This window comes from Arvicola amphibius, chromosome 2 (assembly GCF_903992535.2).
Source record: "Arvicola amphibius chromosome 2, mArvAmp1.2, whole genome shotgun sequence".
Lineage (NCBI taxonomy): Eukaryota > Metazoa > Chordata > Mammalia > Rodentia > Cricetidae > Arvicola > Arvicola amphibius.
In genome coordinates, this window is record NC_052048.2 from 187,832,808 (window position 1) to 187,852,645 (window position 19,838).

The following is a 19,838-nucleotide window of genomic DNA, read 5'->3' on the forward strand; positions in this document are numbered from 1 at the left end:
GATATGAGGCTGCCAAAGGGTCTCTATAGCACAAACAATCCTAAGAACATTTTCATGGTATTAAGAAAAGGTCAAAGTACTTAGATAAAATTTTCAAGACAATTTTTTTCCTTCACAAATCAGCAGATTGTGCTATTGCCAATGAGTTCCTGAGGCTCTCTGACAGAGACCGGAGTTCTACTATGATTCCAGATCAGTTATTTTCTTCTCTTTCTATTGTCTACCATCAGAGCTAATTCTGTGTTTTCTTAACACACACCTTAAAGGTCCACGAGCTAAGTACACTCACAGTGGAAGCAAAAGAATGGGTCATAACTGGTGACATCTTGCCCTAAGGTCTTAGAGATGTTCTCCTTAGAGCAGTGGTTCTCAATGTTGTGATCTTTAAATAGAGTCCCTCATGTTGTGGTGACCCCCAATCATAAAATTACTTTCATTTTTACTTCATAACTTTAGTTTTGCTATTGTTATGAATTGTGTATATCTGATATATAGGATGGTTTCAGGGGACCCCTGTGAAAGAGTCCTTCAACCCCTAGAGGGTTTACAAGCCACAGATTGAGAACCCTTGCCTTAGAGGAAGGCTGATTATTGATTAACTAACAGTTCTGATCTTGGAAATGAGAGCTGGGCTGTGATTTGCGTTCAGAGACTATTAACATTTTCATGATTGGCCAGGACGCAATCGCCCGCCCTCTGATTGTTTCCTGTGCATTGCTCTCCTCGGCCTTTATTGCTGGGCCATTCTTTAGAACCACTGGGAGCAACGCAGCAGACAATGAGGTTTGTCTATGAACTGCATATTCCTTTATGGTTTCAGCCTCGTGTGTGAGTGTGTGTCTGTGTACAGGTTGGCATGAATTTGTGCTGACCTCCTTTGGTTAAAGTGCTTTTCATACTTGGTATGGACAAAAACAACCACCCAACTTACATATGCACACACTTAAAGTTTAATATTCATTTATCTTTTCCCTGGATAGGTCTATGTATCATGTGTGTTTATGTCTGTACTCCTCCAGGTCTATGCACCGTCTTTAAGCCTGATTATAGATAAATCTGTGTATTTGTGTATGAGGGTGTTGAAGAGTGAAGAATAGCATCTGGGGGTAAGATTGCAGAAATTCTTTTAGGTTCTGGGAAGGGCGTGGGAATTGAGGAAAAGGGGTGTTTCTGGGAGAAAGATTGCAGCTATGTGGGACAGTCTTTCTGTGGAACTGTGACTGAGGAGTGGGGGGTACAGTGCCCGGGATACTTAGGACAAGGGAGGCTCTATCACATCCTTATGGGTTTGGTGCCTTTATCGATTGAATACAGAGTTGTTTTAGGGAAGAAGTCGAGGCGATGTGACTCCACGTGTAATGATATTGAGATGAATATGTGAGGTGTGTGTTAGAAGAGATTTCATGTGGCCTTAGAGCGGAATCACAAAGTGAATCGTGGATATTTGGACAGGCAGTCACATGTGACACAGAATGAAAGTGCCCAGGGGAGGAGGAGAGGGCAATGGATTGTTGTTGGCTTCTTCCTGGTGGCAGTTAATAGTTACTAAGTGGCTAGAGCCTATCTAGACTTCTGTGGGCATCTCTTTTTTTGATTGGCCACAGAGCTAGGAAGGGGTTACCTTTGGGGAGAAGAAGGGATTAACTCCACCGTTCTCACTCGAAAAGGCTGCTGGTGTGTGCCCTATGCAAGTCTGAAGAGTGGTTCTGGCGTGCGCCAGGGGAACTCCTGATCTTGAAACTGTCTGTTGGTCTGGTGTCGATAGTGGAGGACAGAGATCATTTATGGGAAAGAAAGCAGGTCAGGTGCTGCAGGGAGTGGTTCTTGGTTTACTGTCTGGGGAAGGTGCAGAAGGAAGTAGAATGCCATTCTCTCCAGAGTCCCGAATTCAAGAAAGCTGTCACCATGTCACTCACTCTGATGCTTATCATCTAAACAGCCATTCTCTCCCAATAGAGTCCTAATGAACTAATAAGTTACCTAACAATGTGTTTCATAAGCACTGGGCACTGAGGACTAGATGGACCTAAAAGAAGAAATTTCCAAGTAAAATTGGTTCAGACTGTTATGGTGGGGATGATAAGGAAGACAAAGCCTTGTATATCCTGGCCTGAAGTAACATAAGGAAAGATACAGTCTCATCAAAGATTCCTGGGAGACTGAGGTCTAGTGTTAAATGTGCCCCTCCCCCATGAGGTCACACATCTGGGTAGGATTAGATCTCTTCACTTAGCTAATGGTTCTCTTTCCATTCTCAAATTAGCCAGGAGATCATGGACCAACTTGCTAAAAAAAAATTGCTGAATACTTCTGAGAAATAACCCTGCTTGTGGAGTTTCCACACAGCAGGTTACTAGGTTTCTTGCCTGTTATCAAATGGGTTTTAAAAGAGCAGCTTGGATCAGGAACTCGCTTTCCTTCAGAGAAGGGAAGAGCTGTCTAGCTTTTCCAAGTTAACTGACAAGCCCACAGTAATAATTTGATCCCCATGACTTTTACCCATTTACTTCGCCCAAATAGCTATAAAATGAGCCCTGACAGTTATTTATTTAGAATAGAGAAATTCTACTGGATCTAGGTGATTTATGTAAGGTAATAATTCTTATCATTTTTGTTAGATTTTCCCTGGCCAACCCTTTTATAACATTGCAGATCTTCTCTCACGTTCCTCTGCTCTTCCTCCCACCCTGATTTCCCACAGACCTGATTTAGTGTAACCTACTGCATTGTTTATTTGGCCTGTCTCCTTTTTTATTCACAAGGATGTAAGTCCCACAGAGGTAGGGGTTTTTATGTTTTGGTCTCTGAGCACAACTGGCTCCTGGAAGAATGCCTGCACACAGCAGGAGCTTAATAAACTCCTGGAAGAATGCCTGCACATAGTAGGAGCTTAATAAACTCCTGGAGGAATGCCTGCACACAGCAGGAGCTTAATAATTATGGCAAATGGGCAAATAAGCTGCAAGCGCACTGCCCTTCCACTTAAACCACAGCTTTTCTAACCTTATGACAAATCAATTCGAGCACCGAGGTGCCCTGTCGGCTTTTCTCACCTCAGTCACAAAGAATGCCCTGTGGGCCCTAAACTCAAAGTGAATTGATTTGCAGGTGCTTATACAAATCCCCTAGCTGCCACCAAGACGGAGACAGAAATAACAGAAAAGTTGTTTCCTTTTGTGAGCCTTCTGGCTGTCTTTAGATATAAGCTTCTTTTATGTATCTCACCTCTTAATTTAGAAACTCTTATTTTTTTTTTTCAGGGATATACACGTTTTTCTTCCTTGGTCGAACAGAGTAGGTGTCGGTATAATGCCAGCCTTGAAGGCACTGGCTTTGGCTTCAGGTTGTCTGTTGTCACCTGGGCTCTGTCATAGGTCTAGACTCTGAACTATCCAGTTCCTATAAACGGCAGTTAATTCAGAGGTGAAACGGAAAAAAAATAAGTTCTACTGGGCAATGGTTATGAGAACTAGAGGAAGTCATGCATGTGAGATGCCCTTAGCCAGCTAGAGTGATCTGCAGTTTAGCCCTGGCTAAAGAGCCATAGAATCCATGGTAAAAACACAATCTCCCACCAGCTTGTACGACCCTGTGTGCTGTGGGCACAGCAGCGTAGAACACAGAGTGGCCACGGAAAGCTTGGCTCTGCAGCTGAAAGGGCAGGTCCAGCTCCCCACCATCTGTTGTGTGCAGGTAACGAGATCTGCCGAAGCTTAATTTCTTCACCTTGGCGATGCTAGCTGTAGTTCTCAGGGGCTGCTATGAGGGCTGCACATCAGGAGAGGTAGGGAAAGTTCTTAACATTTGCTTGATCACTGTCAACTACGATTGTCATTGCAATAAAATGTAAATAATATGCTTGCTTAACAAAAAGGTTATTCAATGGATAATAACAGACTGCTAGGCAGCAGTTGTTAAAATCCCCCCCCCCCATTCCTTTTTTTTTTCTTTTAGAAGAGTTTTTAAATTGGTCTCTTTCCATTTTTCCTTGATCTTTACAACCCCACCCCTGTTTCCGGAGAGGAATAAAAGTTTCTCTCTTCACAGAAGCCCTGCTCTGGACAGAACATTACTAGCTTTCCTCCTAGGAAGAGGCACAATAATCATATGATTCATTAGAATCCAGGGCAGTCAATGGGCTGAGTTCGGGGCATGAGGTGGTATTACAGTCAAACGTGACTCCCCCGTTGCAGCAGGGTCTATCCCGAGCGCCAGGAGAAGCCCTGTGGTTGGAGGCAGTCGGAAGTCTCCACTGGGCATTTAGTTTTAACTTCAAGAATGCCAACGGCACCCCCAGTCACTCTTGGGGCATACCTCTCATGTTTCAACTCCTGTGCAAGTTGGCATTGTAGCAAATCTTATAGCTTAGCGGCTCGAAGTCCCCCAGTGCTCAGAAAAAGTACTATTTCCTAGCCCTTCTTCTTTTTTCTTTTATTTAAAAAAGTTTATTAAAACTGTGTTCCTGATGAGAAAACCCAGGTCTCACATGTGGCAGGCAGGCTCTCAAACTGTCTCCTGGGTGTAAAGAGGTTGTCACCTCAAATCACAAATGGCATCTGTCTTCTCATTTGACATCAGGGCTACATTTATCTACTAATTCTCCAGATATGTGGCTCCCTTTAGCTAAGACACACACACACACACACACACACACACACACACAGAGAGAGAGAGAGAGAGAGAGAGAGAGACAGAGACAGAGACAGAGACAGAGAGAGACAGACAGGGAGAGAGAGACAGAGACAGAGAGAGACAGACAGGGAGAGAGAGACAGAGAGAGACACACACACAGAGAGAGACAGAGACAGAGAGAGACACACAGAGAGAGATGAGACAGAGAGAGAGAGAGAGAGCAAGAGAGTAAAATCAGAATAGCCAGTGGACAGCTAGGTTGAGGAAGTCAGTGTGTGGAAGAAAAGGCCAGCACCAGCAGATTTTACAAATGATCACATGAGCTTAACTGTCCATTCAACCTGAACAGTTGTTACCAGAATCTAAAGGTCTTCTTTCGCTTAGCTTCAAAAGACACAGAACTAAAACCTGAAATCAACAAAAATCAAAGCCTGGAGACAGAGAGAATGGGAGAAGGAATGAGCTTCCTGGAGGCCAAGCTTGAAGCAGAGTAGGTTTGTCTGTGTCAAGCCTTCATTCTGTAGGGCTGGGGGCTGGGGAAGGTTAGAGCACTGTAGGAAAATGCCTGAGCTGGGCAGTCTTTCTCCATGGGAGGTGGGGGGGGTTGGTTCTCATCTTGTGCTCTGGAAGTCCAAGTTGGCTAAAGAAAGGGCCTCTGGTGTGTTTATTTTCTTTGTAGACAAAGATAATATTTTCTGTGAGTCAGTTTTCGTAGGCTGGGGGTGGGGGCTGTCACAGAATTACGGTACCAGGTTGCAGAGAAGCAGAAGTAGTAACAGAATTTACAGCTCCAGCATTAGAGGGCTGGGGGAGAGTTTGGAATTAAGACAGAAGCAGCAGGTTCCGCCTGCTTTGTTTGCCTGACCCTCTAAGCAGATTAAGGTGCAGTCAGATCTGTCTCTGCAGGGTTGCCTGTGCGAATCATAATCTTTAATGACTTTCCCCTGACAATAGTTACATTGTCACTCCAAATGTCACAAAGGCCCACAGTCTGCCTTTAGGACTCTGGAGCAATCACAGCTACACTTGTTACCCTTTCCTCCCAGGTCTTCAGGTGGGTCGGGACACGCTAGCCTGGAGGCCTCTTTGGTGTTATTTGCCCGGACTGGGAACTTCCTGTTCTCTCTGGTTTTCTCATATCCATCCCTTCATATGAATTTCATCGTGCGCTGGCATCGTATCCCCAGTCTCTCGATAATTCCTATTATGCTCCAGTTGGCTGAACCGAGACCTGTCTCCATGGCTTCTGTTTCCTTAGACGGCCTCCAGTATGCCTGCTTCAGCTTCTGATTGCTTCAGCAGTTAGAGTGCACCTTCCATTTTGTTCTCAGTCTTCCCTTTTCCTCTCTTTTCTTTCTCTGCTCTCCTTTAGGCTCCGCCTTTATTTTCAGTCAGACGTGTTCAGTCCTCTTGGGGCAAACTTCTCTACTGTTCCAGTTCTTATTCTGTATTGTTTCCTCAATCGTAGCACCATAGACAGCCCGTGGAAACTGCGTGGCTTTGTTTCTTATTTCTGTAGTCTGACTTCTGGCCTGTTTTTGATCTAACAGTCTTTATAATTTCTACAAAGCCTCTAAAAGTCTGTTATTCTTTCCCCAGTTCATGATTTTTAGAATTGAAGGTTCTTCGGGAGGGAGGAGGAGGGTAGGGAGGGAGGGAGTGGAGTGGGCGGGAGGGAGGGAGAAGGGAAGCAAGGACAGAAAGGAAGAACGAAAGAAAGAACACGAAAGAGACTGAGAACGAGAGAAACTATAGAACGAACATCACTCCAGCACTCCCTCTCTCCCTCTCTCCCTCCCTCCCTCCCTCCCTCCCTCCCTCGCTCTTTCTTTTTCTTTTTCTTTTTCTTTTCTTCTGGGACACAGTGGTAATGCACTTCTAAATTCATTCCTAACAGGAGGGAGTCCTCAGAAAGAAAACCTGATAGAACTTTGCTTGAGAATTTTATTGGTCAGAAGTTTCAAAGTTCTCCTTCCAAACATTCAATTTCCAATCTTCCCAGCCTTGTTCCTTTGGTTCAGGTACATTTTTCTTTACTAGGCCATTCTTACCAAGGGATGTGCCATTATCTGTGTGGCAAAAGTACTCCCCTGGCTCCTCCTTGTCTTCTCTTCTTGAAGAGGCCTCTTCCTGCCATAGCAACCCAAGGATCGCTATTTTATTTATTTATTTATTTAAGCAACATTTTCCCACTTCTTTTACATACCAACCAGTTTCCCCTCTGTCTTCTCCTACTGTCCCTTTTCCCATCTAACCCCCCACCCCTTCCGCTCCTCTTCCATCTCCACTCAGAAAGGGACAAGCCTCTCACAGGCTTACACAAAATATGTCAAATTAAGAGGAGGCAGGACCTCCTTAGATTGAGGAGGGGCAAGGTAATCCAGCATGGGGAACAGGTTACCAACTGTCACACAAATGAAGAGAACCTAGGTTGGTTCCATTCAGGCTCCCTGACCATTGGTCCAGCGTTCACGAGGTCTCACAAGCTCAGGTCAGCTGTCTCTGGGTTTTCCCCATCCTGACCCACCTGGTTCACACAGTCACTCCTTCCTTTCCCCCCCTCCCTGCAAGACTCTCGGAGCTCAGCTCAGGGCTCGTTTGTGGATCTCTGCCTCTGTTTCTATCAGTTCTGGATAGAGTATCTCTGATGGCAATTAGGATCTTAGCGAACCCCTGACCATGGCTTCTGTTCTCTTTCCCGGGAGAGCAGGGAGAATAACCTCAATCAGCTACCAATGATTTCCAAATGAAATCACCTCTTCCCGCAAATGCCAAGTGTGTGTTTTTGGCTCATCAAATTAATATTCTGATTCATATGGACAAACATTGGGCAGTATTTTCCTTCTTGTATCTCTTTTTAAAAGACCCTCTTTTCCGGCTGAAACTCTAAAATGGCAAGGTTCTTCTTGTTCTCATCTTCATAATATCTTCTTCCATCCTCCTGGTGTCTTCTCCCATTCTGGAAGTACAGCCCAGCTCATCCTTTTGGCCACTCCTACATCTTTATTGTCCGTTGGCATTCATTTCCTCTCCTTCACCTTACTTTTATGGGTTCTTGCCTAATCTTAGTTTTCCTTGAATTACATTACTAATTGACTTAGTGTGTGTCACCTTCAAGGTCCCACTAATGCAGAAAATAAAAATCAAACCAACCAGGTAATACTGGAAAGGTATTAAGAAAGTATAAGCTTAAGAAAGTATTTCTCTTATAGTATCTGGGAAATGCATATTATGGTTCTTTAGAACAGTTACTACATTTAAATATATGAAGCAAAAAAAAGGTGTTTGCCAAGAATCAAGAAAACTCAAAAAAAAAAAAAACACCAGTGATATTTTATTTAAAGGTCACATTTATCTGTCTGCATTTGGTTATTGTTAGGTAGAAAGTTACTCTAAAATTTTCTGCTTAAAAGGTAAAAAGTTATTACCTCTCTAGGTGGGAAATATGGTGGCGTGTTGGTCATTCATGGGGTTCAGGCTGAGACATGAACCTCGTCAGTAGTCAAGGGAAGTATGTTATTTGGGGTGGAGAGACCATTTTAATGTGATTCAAGGCAGGAAACCCCCATTTCATGTTAGCTGTCTGAAATCTCTGTAGGTCTACTTCAATGAGTTATATGAAGAAACTGGCAGCCAGTTTCTTTAGTATAGATCCAAGCAACAGAGCAGGAGGAAGTTACAATTCCATTTGTAACCTGGCCTTGAAAGCCAGGCATCTATCATATTCTGCTACAGTAAGTGCAACCCAGCTTCAAAGGGTCAGGACAGAAGGATGTCATAGGATTTGTGAGCTTAAAGCTCACTTTATCATGATGATTTTACATACGACTGAATTTTAGCTTGTCTCATGGATCAGTGCCCTTCTTCTGGACAGACACGTTGTACCCATGATGGAAAAACCATCTGTGTATACAATGATTCTCAGATACACAATTGTGTTGATGGGATAAATGACCACACATTGAACTCCTGGTTTATGGTTCTAACCAAATCTTTGCCAAGATATTATGGAGTCCGTAGTGGGTACAGTTCAGATGTGGAGATGTTCCCAAATAGTGTGTGACATTAGCATTTAAAATAATAAAGAATAATCCTCCACATCACAGCTGTAAGCAGTCACCAAAGAGAAAGAGCCCTGGCTACTTGGAATGTCATCCTAATACCCCCTCTCCTACAATGAACATATGATCACTTTTTGCCTTATTAGCTAATTTAATTATAGTAAGTATGAAATATTAGCCTTTGTGGAAATCTACAGGAAAGGCAACCACTTATGAAATTTTTTTTTGTAAATCTTTTGCTAATGTGAGGTATTGTAGATAATAACCGGGAACACTAGAGTCAGGGCACATCATTGTAGAAAAACACAAGGTGGGCCTGTCAGAGAGAAGGGCTTTCTGCTCCGCCTCCTTTTCTATAGTAAGAGTCAATTACACTCATTGTGTTCTCTTACCAGTCTATGGAAAGCAAGTCCTCTTTTCATCTGGTCTCTGAACAAAGAACTACGCACGCTTCTGATTGAGGAGAGGGTACATAAGAACACATTGGTAGAGTAGAGAATGAAGAGACAGGAAGGACATTTCAGGATTATTTCTCAAGCTCGGAGGGAGAAGATAGGAGAAAATAGTGCCTAGTTTATAAGTCAGCCTGAAAGGTAGTGGGGAGTGGTGAGGAGGGAGAGTGGCCTTGAGTGAGCAAGGCCAATGCTCACCGATCTTATTTACTGTGTGTGTCTCAGATAACAGGGCCATAAAACACTAAGAAGATAAGAAGGATGGCTCAGCAAGTTGAGGCCGGATGTGGAGGTGGAGGAGGAGTGGATGAGGAAGGAGATAGATGGAAAAGGGGAGGGGATGGGAGGAGATAAGGGAAAGTGGTCGACATGTAAAACAAATGAAAGAAGTTATTTCAATAAAATAAAAAATGAGATAAGGAGGTCACATCAGAGCACGCTGCTACGAACAGAACTTCACAGTGTGCAGCAGTTCTGTCTGTCACCCAAACCCCTCACCACAACCCCTCCCTCAAAGACGCCATCTTTCCTTACCATCGCAGGTTAGGTCACATCATAGGATTTCAGATGGATGTACATAGTCAAGTCATACCCGGAAGTAAATGTATAATTTCTGTACTTTTAAAATAACAATTCCTGGGGCCAGAGACATAGCTCAGCAGTTAAGAGCAATTGTTGTTCTTGCAAGGGACCTGGGTTAGATTCCAGGCGCCCATATGGTGGCTTACAACCAATTAATTATCTATAACTACAGTTCCAGGGGATCTGCAACCTTTTGACTTTTTCAGGTATCTATCACACACACACACACACACACACACACACACACACACATACACACACACACACACACACACACATACACACACACACGGGGCACATACATATGTGCAAGCAAAGCATTTATACATAGAAAATAAAATAAATCTGGAATAAATTACACTCATAAATCCTCAGGGACCCATCAGATGACCTACTTAGAAAGTGACCGCTACCCAAGTGTTGCATGAAGTCCTATAATTCTAAATTCTCAAGTTTGAATTTTATTAGCTCTCATCTGCACTATTCTTCCTAAAATATTGCTCCTGTTAGAAGGGACAGAGGCTCCTGGTTGATATGTAATTACAGATCAGAGTAGGGAAGGGGTAAGAGGAACCAAGAATGCCATATTGTGCCAGGAAGGAAGACGACTATAAAAGATTCTTAAGAGTGTACCAACTTGAAGAGGTCCCTTCATGGGAAGACATGAGAATTAATGTTACCAATGGATTATTAAGAGTTACATGTGTTAAATCTACCAATTTATGAAAATGATTAGAAGCATATTCAGTCTCTTTGAAAGATGTCAGGAAAGCAAGGTTTTGACAAGTAGAAAATAAAGGAGTTAAACGTTGGACCCATTATCCCTTTGGGAAGTGCCTGCTTCTGACGCAAGTCATAGATAAAGTTATAGTTCTGTCTCTAAAAATATTTCTTCTAGCAATTAACAGATTAAAGAATTGCAGTGCCCTATTTTATCATTCTTAATGGGATAATCTATTAAGTATTAAGTAGCCAGTGGCTACTCGGACCATAAGAAAGAAAATAAGATTTTATGTTTCCTGATAAAGATGCCTTGCCATCTATGGTTTTTTTTTGTTGCTAAAACCATAAAACACTAAATCTGGGGAAATTTTGGATCCCCTCAATTAGCTAGCATGAGGAGAATACACTTAATGACATCCAAACTGTGTGGTCCTGTCAACAGAACAGACACTTTGGTTAGAGTGACTCAGATATAAATTAATGACGACTTATACATCTCATCTCATTTCATCTTTGTGAGACCCAACATTTATGAAAATTTATTTAAAAAATTATAAAAGTCATTTGAAGGATTTATAAAAGGTGAATTTCAACCTTGGTTAGGTATTCCTTATTTACAGTAAGGAATCATTGTAAAAATATATGGGTCCCATAATTAGCATTTTTTCTTGTTGCTTTGTAAAGTTTCTTGTGTTTTGAAGATAAAACGTAATATTTTCAGGTGAAGATAGATGAAGTTTGAGATTTGCCTCATAGCAGTATGGGATCAGGGCAGCAACTAAATAGGAATAATGCTAAAAGGAAATTGTTCAGGAACTGGGTTTTGTTTTGTTTGAAAATTTAGGTGGTGGAAAGTTTTACGTACATTTGAGTTTTGGGATTAAAAATTTCTAGTTATAATTAAGCCCATTTTAAATCTAAAACTCTTCTCTCTCTTTTCAGATGGCGATACGAAGGTTTAAAAAGTTCAGCAAGTTGGAGCTCGTACTCATTGTCCTGCTGCTTGTGTTGTTCATCGTTGCTGTGGTTCTAATAGTGCTCTTAGCCAATTCTACTCAATCAAATGGTAACAAGTGACTCTCTCTCCCAAATCAGAGCAAACTCACCGCCTATGGTAGCGAAGTCAAGCCTTTATAATGCTTCATGTATGTATAAATGCGGATGTGAATGTCTGCGGATTGTAGGTATCTTACTGAATATCTATAAACCACAGCAGGCCAATAGATAGTAGGTTTAAATTCTGGAACTTTCATTTCCACATTTAATTAGTACACTGGATCTCGCTCCACAGTTGGCTTAGAAATGTATTTTCTGAATGTTATAAAATAATTATAGTTCTGTTAATAATGATAGTAAACAATGTGCTGTGTAAAAGGAAATACGTGTACATATTTACTATATATCAATTCAACTATTTAAAGCCCCAAATTGATTCTTAAAAACCTACTCACGTTCTTTTTATTGAAAGTTTTTTGAGATGATATATCTCAAAACATGGGCTAGGGTGTGCTGAATGGTCCCGGCTTCCCTATCTGCGTCACACAGGAATCACTTCTTGTGGGAACCAGGCAATGAAGAACCAGCCTGTGGCTACTGTCAAACCATTTTTTGAGGGGTTCATTCTATTCAACCCCCAGTTACATCAATTTCTGCTTTTTACAGAAAATAAGATTAGAATCTCAAAGATCATTAAGCATTATAGTTTCATGATTCTGAAGAGGAGCTTAAGCCTCATGCAGAAGTGGGACCAAACACAATTTGTTTAATGCATCGTTTTCGAACTGGAAACTCCAGTGCAAAGAAAAACACCTAGAAGCAACATTTTCTTGTTATAATGTCATTGTTTAATAAGATAGTGCTGTGAATAAAACTTCTTCCCTATTTCAGTGTGCAATAACAATGCTCTTTCTGTTTTAGTAATTTCTATATTAGAAATCAAAGTTTTGTAGCCCTGGGTTAGTTTCTAGACTTGTCTTTTGTCACTTGGCATTTATACTTACAAAAGAATGCCACCATCTGGAAGTGTTCTAAGGGACTGTTGCCCAAGAAAACAGAATTGAAATTTCTGTGCTTAAGACAGCACTTGTACTGTGTTTTCTGTGTATAGCTCCCGCAGAGGTCCGCAGACTCTTCTAAAAGGGTCAGTGATTAAGTGATTGTCAGAGCTAGTGAGAGGATGGTTTAGTAGGAAAAGGCACTTTCACCAAGCCTGATTATCTGAGGTCAATCTCTAAAAGTCACATGGTGGAAAGATAAGACTGAGTCATTCAGGCCGTCCTTTGACCTTCAGTCAGTCTTTAGATTGACTGGCTCATATGGTTCCTATGATCATGTGTACCGTTGCCATGGCAACATAAAGTAGTTACCAATAAATGAGTGTATTTGTGCTCTAGCAATACTTCATTTATAGAGACAGGTTTGGACCTGATTTGACTGACAGGGTATGATTTACTGACATCGCCTAAAGTCAAGTTGGTGTCCAGTTTTGCAGGCTTCTAATGATGGAGTACTTTGTCTTGTATGTTTCATAATTCAGGGAACCTCCACCAAAGAAGGAGATGATGTTGGTATACACAGAGGTAAACACAGTTAGCAAGAACAAACCAAGGTGTAATGAAGTAAAAATGTAGAACTTTAAACACATGGAACTAGAGAGCAGTCAGGAGAAGAATTCACAGCGTTGGAAGTGCAGAGAATCCTGGTCCTCCTGAATGCCAGTGGTCATAATTCCAGTTATTTTTGTGTCTACTTTTGTGATATTACTCTCCTAGATCCTGACACAACTAGCACTCCAGAGCCTACAACCACAAGAACCACTGTCAGCCCTCCCACCACAAGAACCACTGTCAGCCCTCCCACCACAAGAACCACTCTCAGCCCTCCCAACTGCCCAGTGCTAAGTGAAGAGGAACGGATAAGCTGCATCCCTGACAAGACCCCTGACAAGGTGTGTGCTGTGCATCTTGTTTTCAGTTAATCATTCCTAACAAGGTGCAGCTTCTTCTCGTCTTCATATTCCTTCTCTTTGTTGGCCTCCCTCTTTCTCCCCTCTCTTCTTCCTCTTGTCCTCTTTTTTTCCCTCTATTTCACAGAAAGTTGTGTGTGTGGCAGCATTAGTAGCTCACATAACTTAAACGGCGTCCATGTTTGTATGGTCATGTAGCATCAAAGGAAGAAGAACTAGAATAAAGCCTCGGGTTGCCAGGTTCAGCAAGTGATATCAGAGAAAGAAAGGACCATGATCTTGGTGTGTGTTCCATGTAAGGTTTTAGACTTAGTGAAAGTGTGTTTGTCCTTTTTCACGTGGCCGTCCTCAACTTTCACCACCTCTCTTCTTGCCGGCATTATGTCATTTCAAAAGGTTATCTGGAGTCCACAAAAAAAAATTATGCACGTGCACAAAGCATGACTTGACATAAGGACAAAGTTTCGAGAGTTAAGCTTTAGAAGGAAGAATGTAATTAATGCCAGAGTAAAGGGCTTGCAGGGACGTGGCACTTTAGTATGGCATTTCTAGGTCCCCAGCTTATGCAAATTTGGGAGAGTATTATGACAATAAAGCCATTATTGCACGAGATCTGTCATTTACATTCCGAGAATCAAAACTATATCTAAATGAAAGCAGAGTGCAGCCTCCTGAGCGAAGTCCACCCAAGTGGACAGATTGGTATCAGTTGCACAGTGGATGCTGGCGGCATGTGTTTCTTGGACACGTGTGACAGTCACTCTGTTCTCACAGTGCTGCAGCGATCTGCGATGTTCTGGAAAGTCACTGCCCCCTCGCCTGGGCCCCAGTGGGCTGCTTTTAATGAGAGGATGGGATGTAATAGTGGTGGGTGTGTCTCTGGAGGGAGAGGCATCACAACAGTCCTTTCCCTTATCTCATAAAATAAGCAAAAATAAATTACTAAAACCATAAAGGTACCTGAGAAATAAAATGTCAACCAGAAATCACGTGCATCCAAATACCTACATGTGTGATGTTTTATGGCCCGACTTTTGATAGCCATCTATTCTACCTTTCCAGGAGTGCTTTATTGTTGCATAGACTTTGGAAACAGGAGTATGGCTGGGGTCTCTTGGTGGAAGGCAAGGAGAACAATGTTGTAAGAGAATAGATATGAGGAAAAGAGAAGGGGAGATCTTGGAGGGCATAGCAGGACTCAGAAGTTAGAAGGGAAGCGTGTTATGTGTTATAGCTAGCAACAGGCGTCGGGGCCGAGGAAAGGTAGGTCATAGTGATGGAATAGGAAGAAGAGGATGAGAGACTCCGAGAAAGGAGAACACAGAAGGGAGAATGAAGAAAAGCACCTTAGGTATGGGCCCGAAACTAAAGAGAAGTAAGAAAGGATTTAATGGACAGAAAGAAAGAACGGGACACGCAGCAGGCACCTAAACTACTCTTTTGTCCCCGTGGAACTGAAGATGAATTCAAGGTAGAAGCAGTGATCAAAGTTGCACTGGTGGGGCTGGGGGCCTAGGTTGTTGAACTGAACCATTCTGCATAGCCCAGAGTAAGCAAGAGTTGTCTGGGGAAGACTGCCAAGACGTCAGCGAAAGTCGGAGCTTGATGACTGAGTCCTGTCTGTCCGTATGCGCTTTGTTGTGGGATGGACAGCTGTGGTCTAGATGTGTTTTGCCAAAGCAACGTATTTTTTTTTTTTTGGTTTGTTTTTGCACTGGGTTTGTAGAAAGTTGACTCAAATCAAATAATTTGTTAGTGTCACATTATTCTAGGAAATGTGTTACCAGGCAGCTCCCAGGAGCAGATCATTTTTTTTTTCACTATGTTACCCTTACTATATTTCATCATGCTGCAGGATTTCGTTGAATTTCAAACATCGTCCGTGCCACAATAATGTTTCATCCTGCTGTTTTAATGCTTTATTTTAATTCTCTCCAGTCAAGGTGCTGTTCAGAAAGGGACCGTTAGATTTTCCAACATGATGCAGCCATCTGAATAACCTTGTGATCTTTACGTTCATCTGTTGTCTTGTGTCTCCTTGGCCCAGCTGGAGGGAAATACTGCCACATTCACTGATCTGTTTTCTCACAGAAAATGTTTCTAAGCTTAGGTGGTGACCTAAGCTATTTTGCTATACAGAAAATGTTTCTAAGCTTAGGTGGTACATTTGCTATGTGACCTGTGCGCCGTCTATTGATCTAGTGGTCTATGTTATTGCTGAGGGTCTGAACGTATGGACGATAGATGTCTTAAAGGGTTGTATGGAAGTGGATAGGAAGCAGAGATGAACTCAGAAGACAGACTGGGAGGAAGGCTCCCTTGCCGAGGCCATTGTAGTTTAATTTTATCCCTCTCATCTCCTCTGTCTTAGGACAAGAATATTAACATTATAAATGTCTCTGAAGATGATTTCTGGTTGTAGATACAACTGTTCCTTGCTCTTTTTAAAAGTGTGCTTCTAAGACTTATTTTATGTGTATAGTGTTTTGTTGCAGTATGTGTGTGCATTATGTACATGCCTGATGATGCCCTGGGAAGTCAGAAGTCAGCGGTGGAGTCCCTGGGAGTAGAGTTCAAGATGGTTGTTAGCCTGCCACGTGGGTGCAGGGGACTGAACAGCTGGGTCCTCTGCAAAAGCGCTGGTGCTTTATCTACTCAGCCACCTACCCAGCTCTTGTTTCTTGCTATTTATTTATTTAATCTTATAATTATTGTTATTTATTATTATTTATTATTTGGGGTTTCTTTTTGGAGACAGGGTTTCTCTGTGTAGGTCAGCCTGTCTGTGTAGACCAGACAGAGATCCACCTGCCTTCGCCTACCAAGTGCTGCGATTAAAGGCGTGTGCTACCACTCCAGGCCTTGTTTCTTGCTCTTAATGGTGGTGGGGTAGTAGATATCTGTGATGGGGACTGGAGATAACTCTGAGTCCTTTTAGGAGAATTTAAAAAAACTGTTTCTTTTTTATTTCTTATTGATTTTTATTACATGTGTATAAATGTATATACTATATATAAAATATATAATATACCTATTTAAAATTTTATTTTGAAGAGGCTAGACTCTTCGAATCTTTTTTAAAAGGTTTTTCAAGACAGGCTTTCTCTGTAGCTTTGGAGCCTGTCCTGAAACTAGCTCTTGTAGACCAGGCTGGTCTCGAACTCACAGAGAACCGCCTACTTCTGCCTCCCAAGTGCTGGGATTAAAGGTGTGTGCCACCATGCCTGGCTAGACTCTTAGGCTCTTTTTTAATGAGTCATTTATTTTTTGAGAATCTCATAATGTATTCTTTTCCTTTAACTCCTTTCTTTGGTTAGGATATATTTATTATTAAAAATAATGTTTTAAAATACAATATATTCTAATTATAGTTTCTCTTCCCTCAACTCCTCCCAGAATCTCCACACTGTCCCACCAAGCCAAATCCACAACATTTCTTTCTCTCGCTTATTAAGCATATAAAAAGCAATAAAATAAAAGTAGACAAAATAAGAACAAACAAACCAGAATAAGGTAAAACAAACAAACAAACACACTCAGGAAAAAGAAAGAGCAAAAAAAAAAAAAAAAAAAAAAAAAAAAAAAAAAAAAAAAAAAAAAAAAAAAAAAAAAAGCTTAAGAACACATGTAGATACAGAGACACACATTCACATATATAGAAATCCCTTAAAAGCTAGAATCACACAAAACTAGAATCATAGTATTTATGTAAGGGGAAAAAGTCCCCCCCTCCCCCCCGCCGAAAGCATTTTGAAACAAAGGACCTCTAAAACGCTGCAGAGTTCTTATGTTGGCATCTTCTGCTGGAAATGGGGTGTGCCCTCAAGAGTAGTTTACATACCCAGTGTGACTCCATTGGAGAAAATGAATTCTCATTTGTTAGTGGTTATCAATTGAAAAGAGTTTCTGGGTTAGAGATGGGGGCATGTTTCCACTTCCCCTCTCTGCAGCGAGGACCCGATCAGGCCCAGGTCTGTGCAAGCCCTGTGCATGCTGCCACAGTCTCTGTGAGTTCACACATGCATTGGTCCTGCTGTGTTTCGAAGGCCTGTTTTCGTGGTGTTGTGCATTCCCTCCGGCTCTTACACTCTTTCTGCTTTCTCTTCCCCAGGGTTCCCTGAGCCCTGAGGGAAGGGAACTGATAGACACATCCCCTGAGGACAGAGTGTTCCAAGCTCTCTCATTTCCTGAACCTTGTCCAGCTGGGTCTCTAAGCTTATTCCCATCTACTGAAGGAGGAAGCTTTTCTGATGATGGCTGAGCATGACCCTGGTCTATGAGATTAGCAGAACGTCACGATGAGTCATTCCATGGCTGCTTTCCTTTAACACCGTGTTTCCGTTCCCAGCACCATGGCTAGACTTCCATTTCTCCAGGGACCCCCTCGCATCTCCTCTGAATTAATTTCTTCTCTCCTCTGCTCACACATGCACATACCCTACACTGCTACTTTTATCAGTTCAGTCTGTGTATCAGGTCAAGTTCAAATAATTTGTCCTGTTATTGCAGACCGTTTAACCTTCTTATACCTTTGTAATCCATGTGCAGGCTTAAGAAACAGATCCTGACATAGATTTCAAGGCCATCATTTATAAAACAGGACATCTCTCTCCCCCTCTCGTGAGCCTTTTATCCCCAGTGTCAGATTTTATTTATGGCAGGGAACAGAAATATTTAGCTCAAGTCCAGATATTTAGCTTAGGAAAAGGATATTGAATAATAAATTTAAACATTTTAATTCTTTAGGGTTAGAGTTTTTGTGATCACATGGGAGAATGAATTTGCATGCTTAACATAAGCTGCATACTCTAAATCACTGTGATAGATGATTAATCTGAAAGCAATTGACATGAATTCTCCATAAACAGTAGTGATAATCTTATGATATTAGAAAGGCTAACTTTTACTATTCAGAAATGTTCTTATGTTTTATAGAATATACACTAATACTGTCCAGCCGGAGTTCCTCAAAGCAGCAGCAGACTAAGAACCCAGACAAGAATGCCACTTCTCTAATGCCCTCAGATCCCATATCTGAACATGACCCAGCCTCAAATCTCTTTCTGGGACTTTGTAGCTCACGGCTCTTCCAAGAACCAACTAATGGCTATGCGCTGATGTTGTGCAAACCCAGAGTAATTTTTAGGTGGAGGTTCATTATTCTATCAGAGAAACATACTGTCTTTGTTGATAAGTCATAAAACTTGATCACGTAAATACACTGATAAGAAACTGGAACGTGGAAAAAGATGTCACGTTTCTTTGCCTGCTATTTCAAATTCTTATCAGTTAGTGAGACAGTATGTTCAGATAAACATAGTCACTAAGCAGTGATCATTAAACATCATTAACCTCTGGGATTATGAACAGTTTTTGAGCTGTATTCTCTTATCTTTGAAAATTTCATACATGTATAGTTTTCATATTTATTCCCCTCTCCAACTCTTTTTGAATCTCCCCATATCTCCCTACCAAATTTATACCCTACCCCCTCTTCCCCCCATTGCTTAAAAACTGTAAAATTATGATTTCAAAGGTCATGTTCTCTGAAAATACCACATAGTCTGATTTGGAGACTTGAAAGTCTGAATCATGGAATGGCAGAAAAGGTGTATTTCTTTAAAATTTGGTTACCAGGCACTGCAAAGATGGCTCAGAGGTTAAGAGCACTAGTTGGTCTTTCAGAGATCCTGAGTTCAATTCCCATCAACCACATGGTGCCTCAGGACCATCTATAATGAGACCATGAACCTTCTTCTGACCTGCAGGCATACATGTAGGCATAACGCTGTATACATAATCAATCCAATCAATCAATCAATCAATCTTAAAATATCTGCTATCAGATCTTACATAGCATGGAATAAAGTGGCCATGTTAACTTTTAAAACCTTACTCAAGATGCACATATTGTAAAATAGTCTATAGTCAACATAGTTCCATCATTCAAGATTGATTTTATTTATTTCATTGAATGTTTATTTACTTATTTTATGTGTGTATGTGTTTGTGTGTTCATGTGCTTCTTTGTACATGTGGAGGTCAGAGGGAAGCTTTTAAGAATTGGTTCTCTCCTCCTAACATGTGGGGCCTAGGGATTGAATTTAGGTTGTCAGACTTGACAGAAAGTGCTTTTACCTGTTGAGCCATCTTGCTGGCCCAAGATTGATTTTGTTTGTTCATTTTTATTTATTATTTTGCAAAGTTGCTGGGCATACAAATGACCAGTGATTGTTTTAGAGAGTACAGATTAATTTGAATTCCTTTATTTTTGAGTACTTTAACTTCTAAAATTCCCGCTTTGGCTAGAAAATGGGACACTTCTGCTCTTTATGAAGATTCACTCATTCCATGGTTTTGCTCACAACATCAGATTGTCCTAGCTCTAGAAATATTTACTGTCTTCAAAGTGAAGCCCATAAC

General features: G+C 41.5%; 1 protein-coding gene across 2 annotated transcripts in view; it reads left to right on the forward strand.

Moving 5' to 3' along the window:
* The first annotated feature begins 11,392 nt into the window (after positions 1 to 11,392).
* Mgam (maltase-glucoamylase) overlaps positions 11,393 to 19,838 on the forward strand; it is a 143,966-nt gene continuing 135,520 nt past the window's right edge. For both annotated transcript variants that reach the window (XM_038318489.1, XM_038318490.1), the window contains exons 1-2: positions 11,393 to 11,523; positions 13,262 to 13,397. In XM_038318489.1, the coding sequence (XP_038174417.1) occupies positions 11,393 to 11,523; positions 13,262 to 13,397 (267 nt within the window). The remainder of the gene's footprint in view (positions 11,524 to 13,261; positions 13,398 to 19,838) is intronic.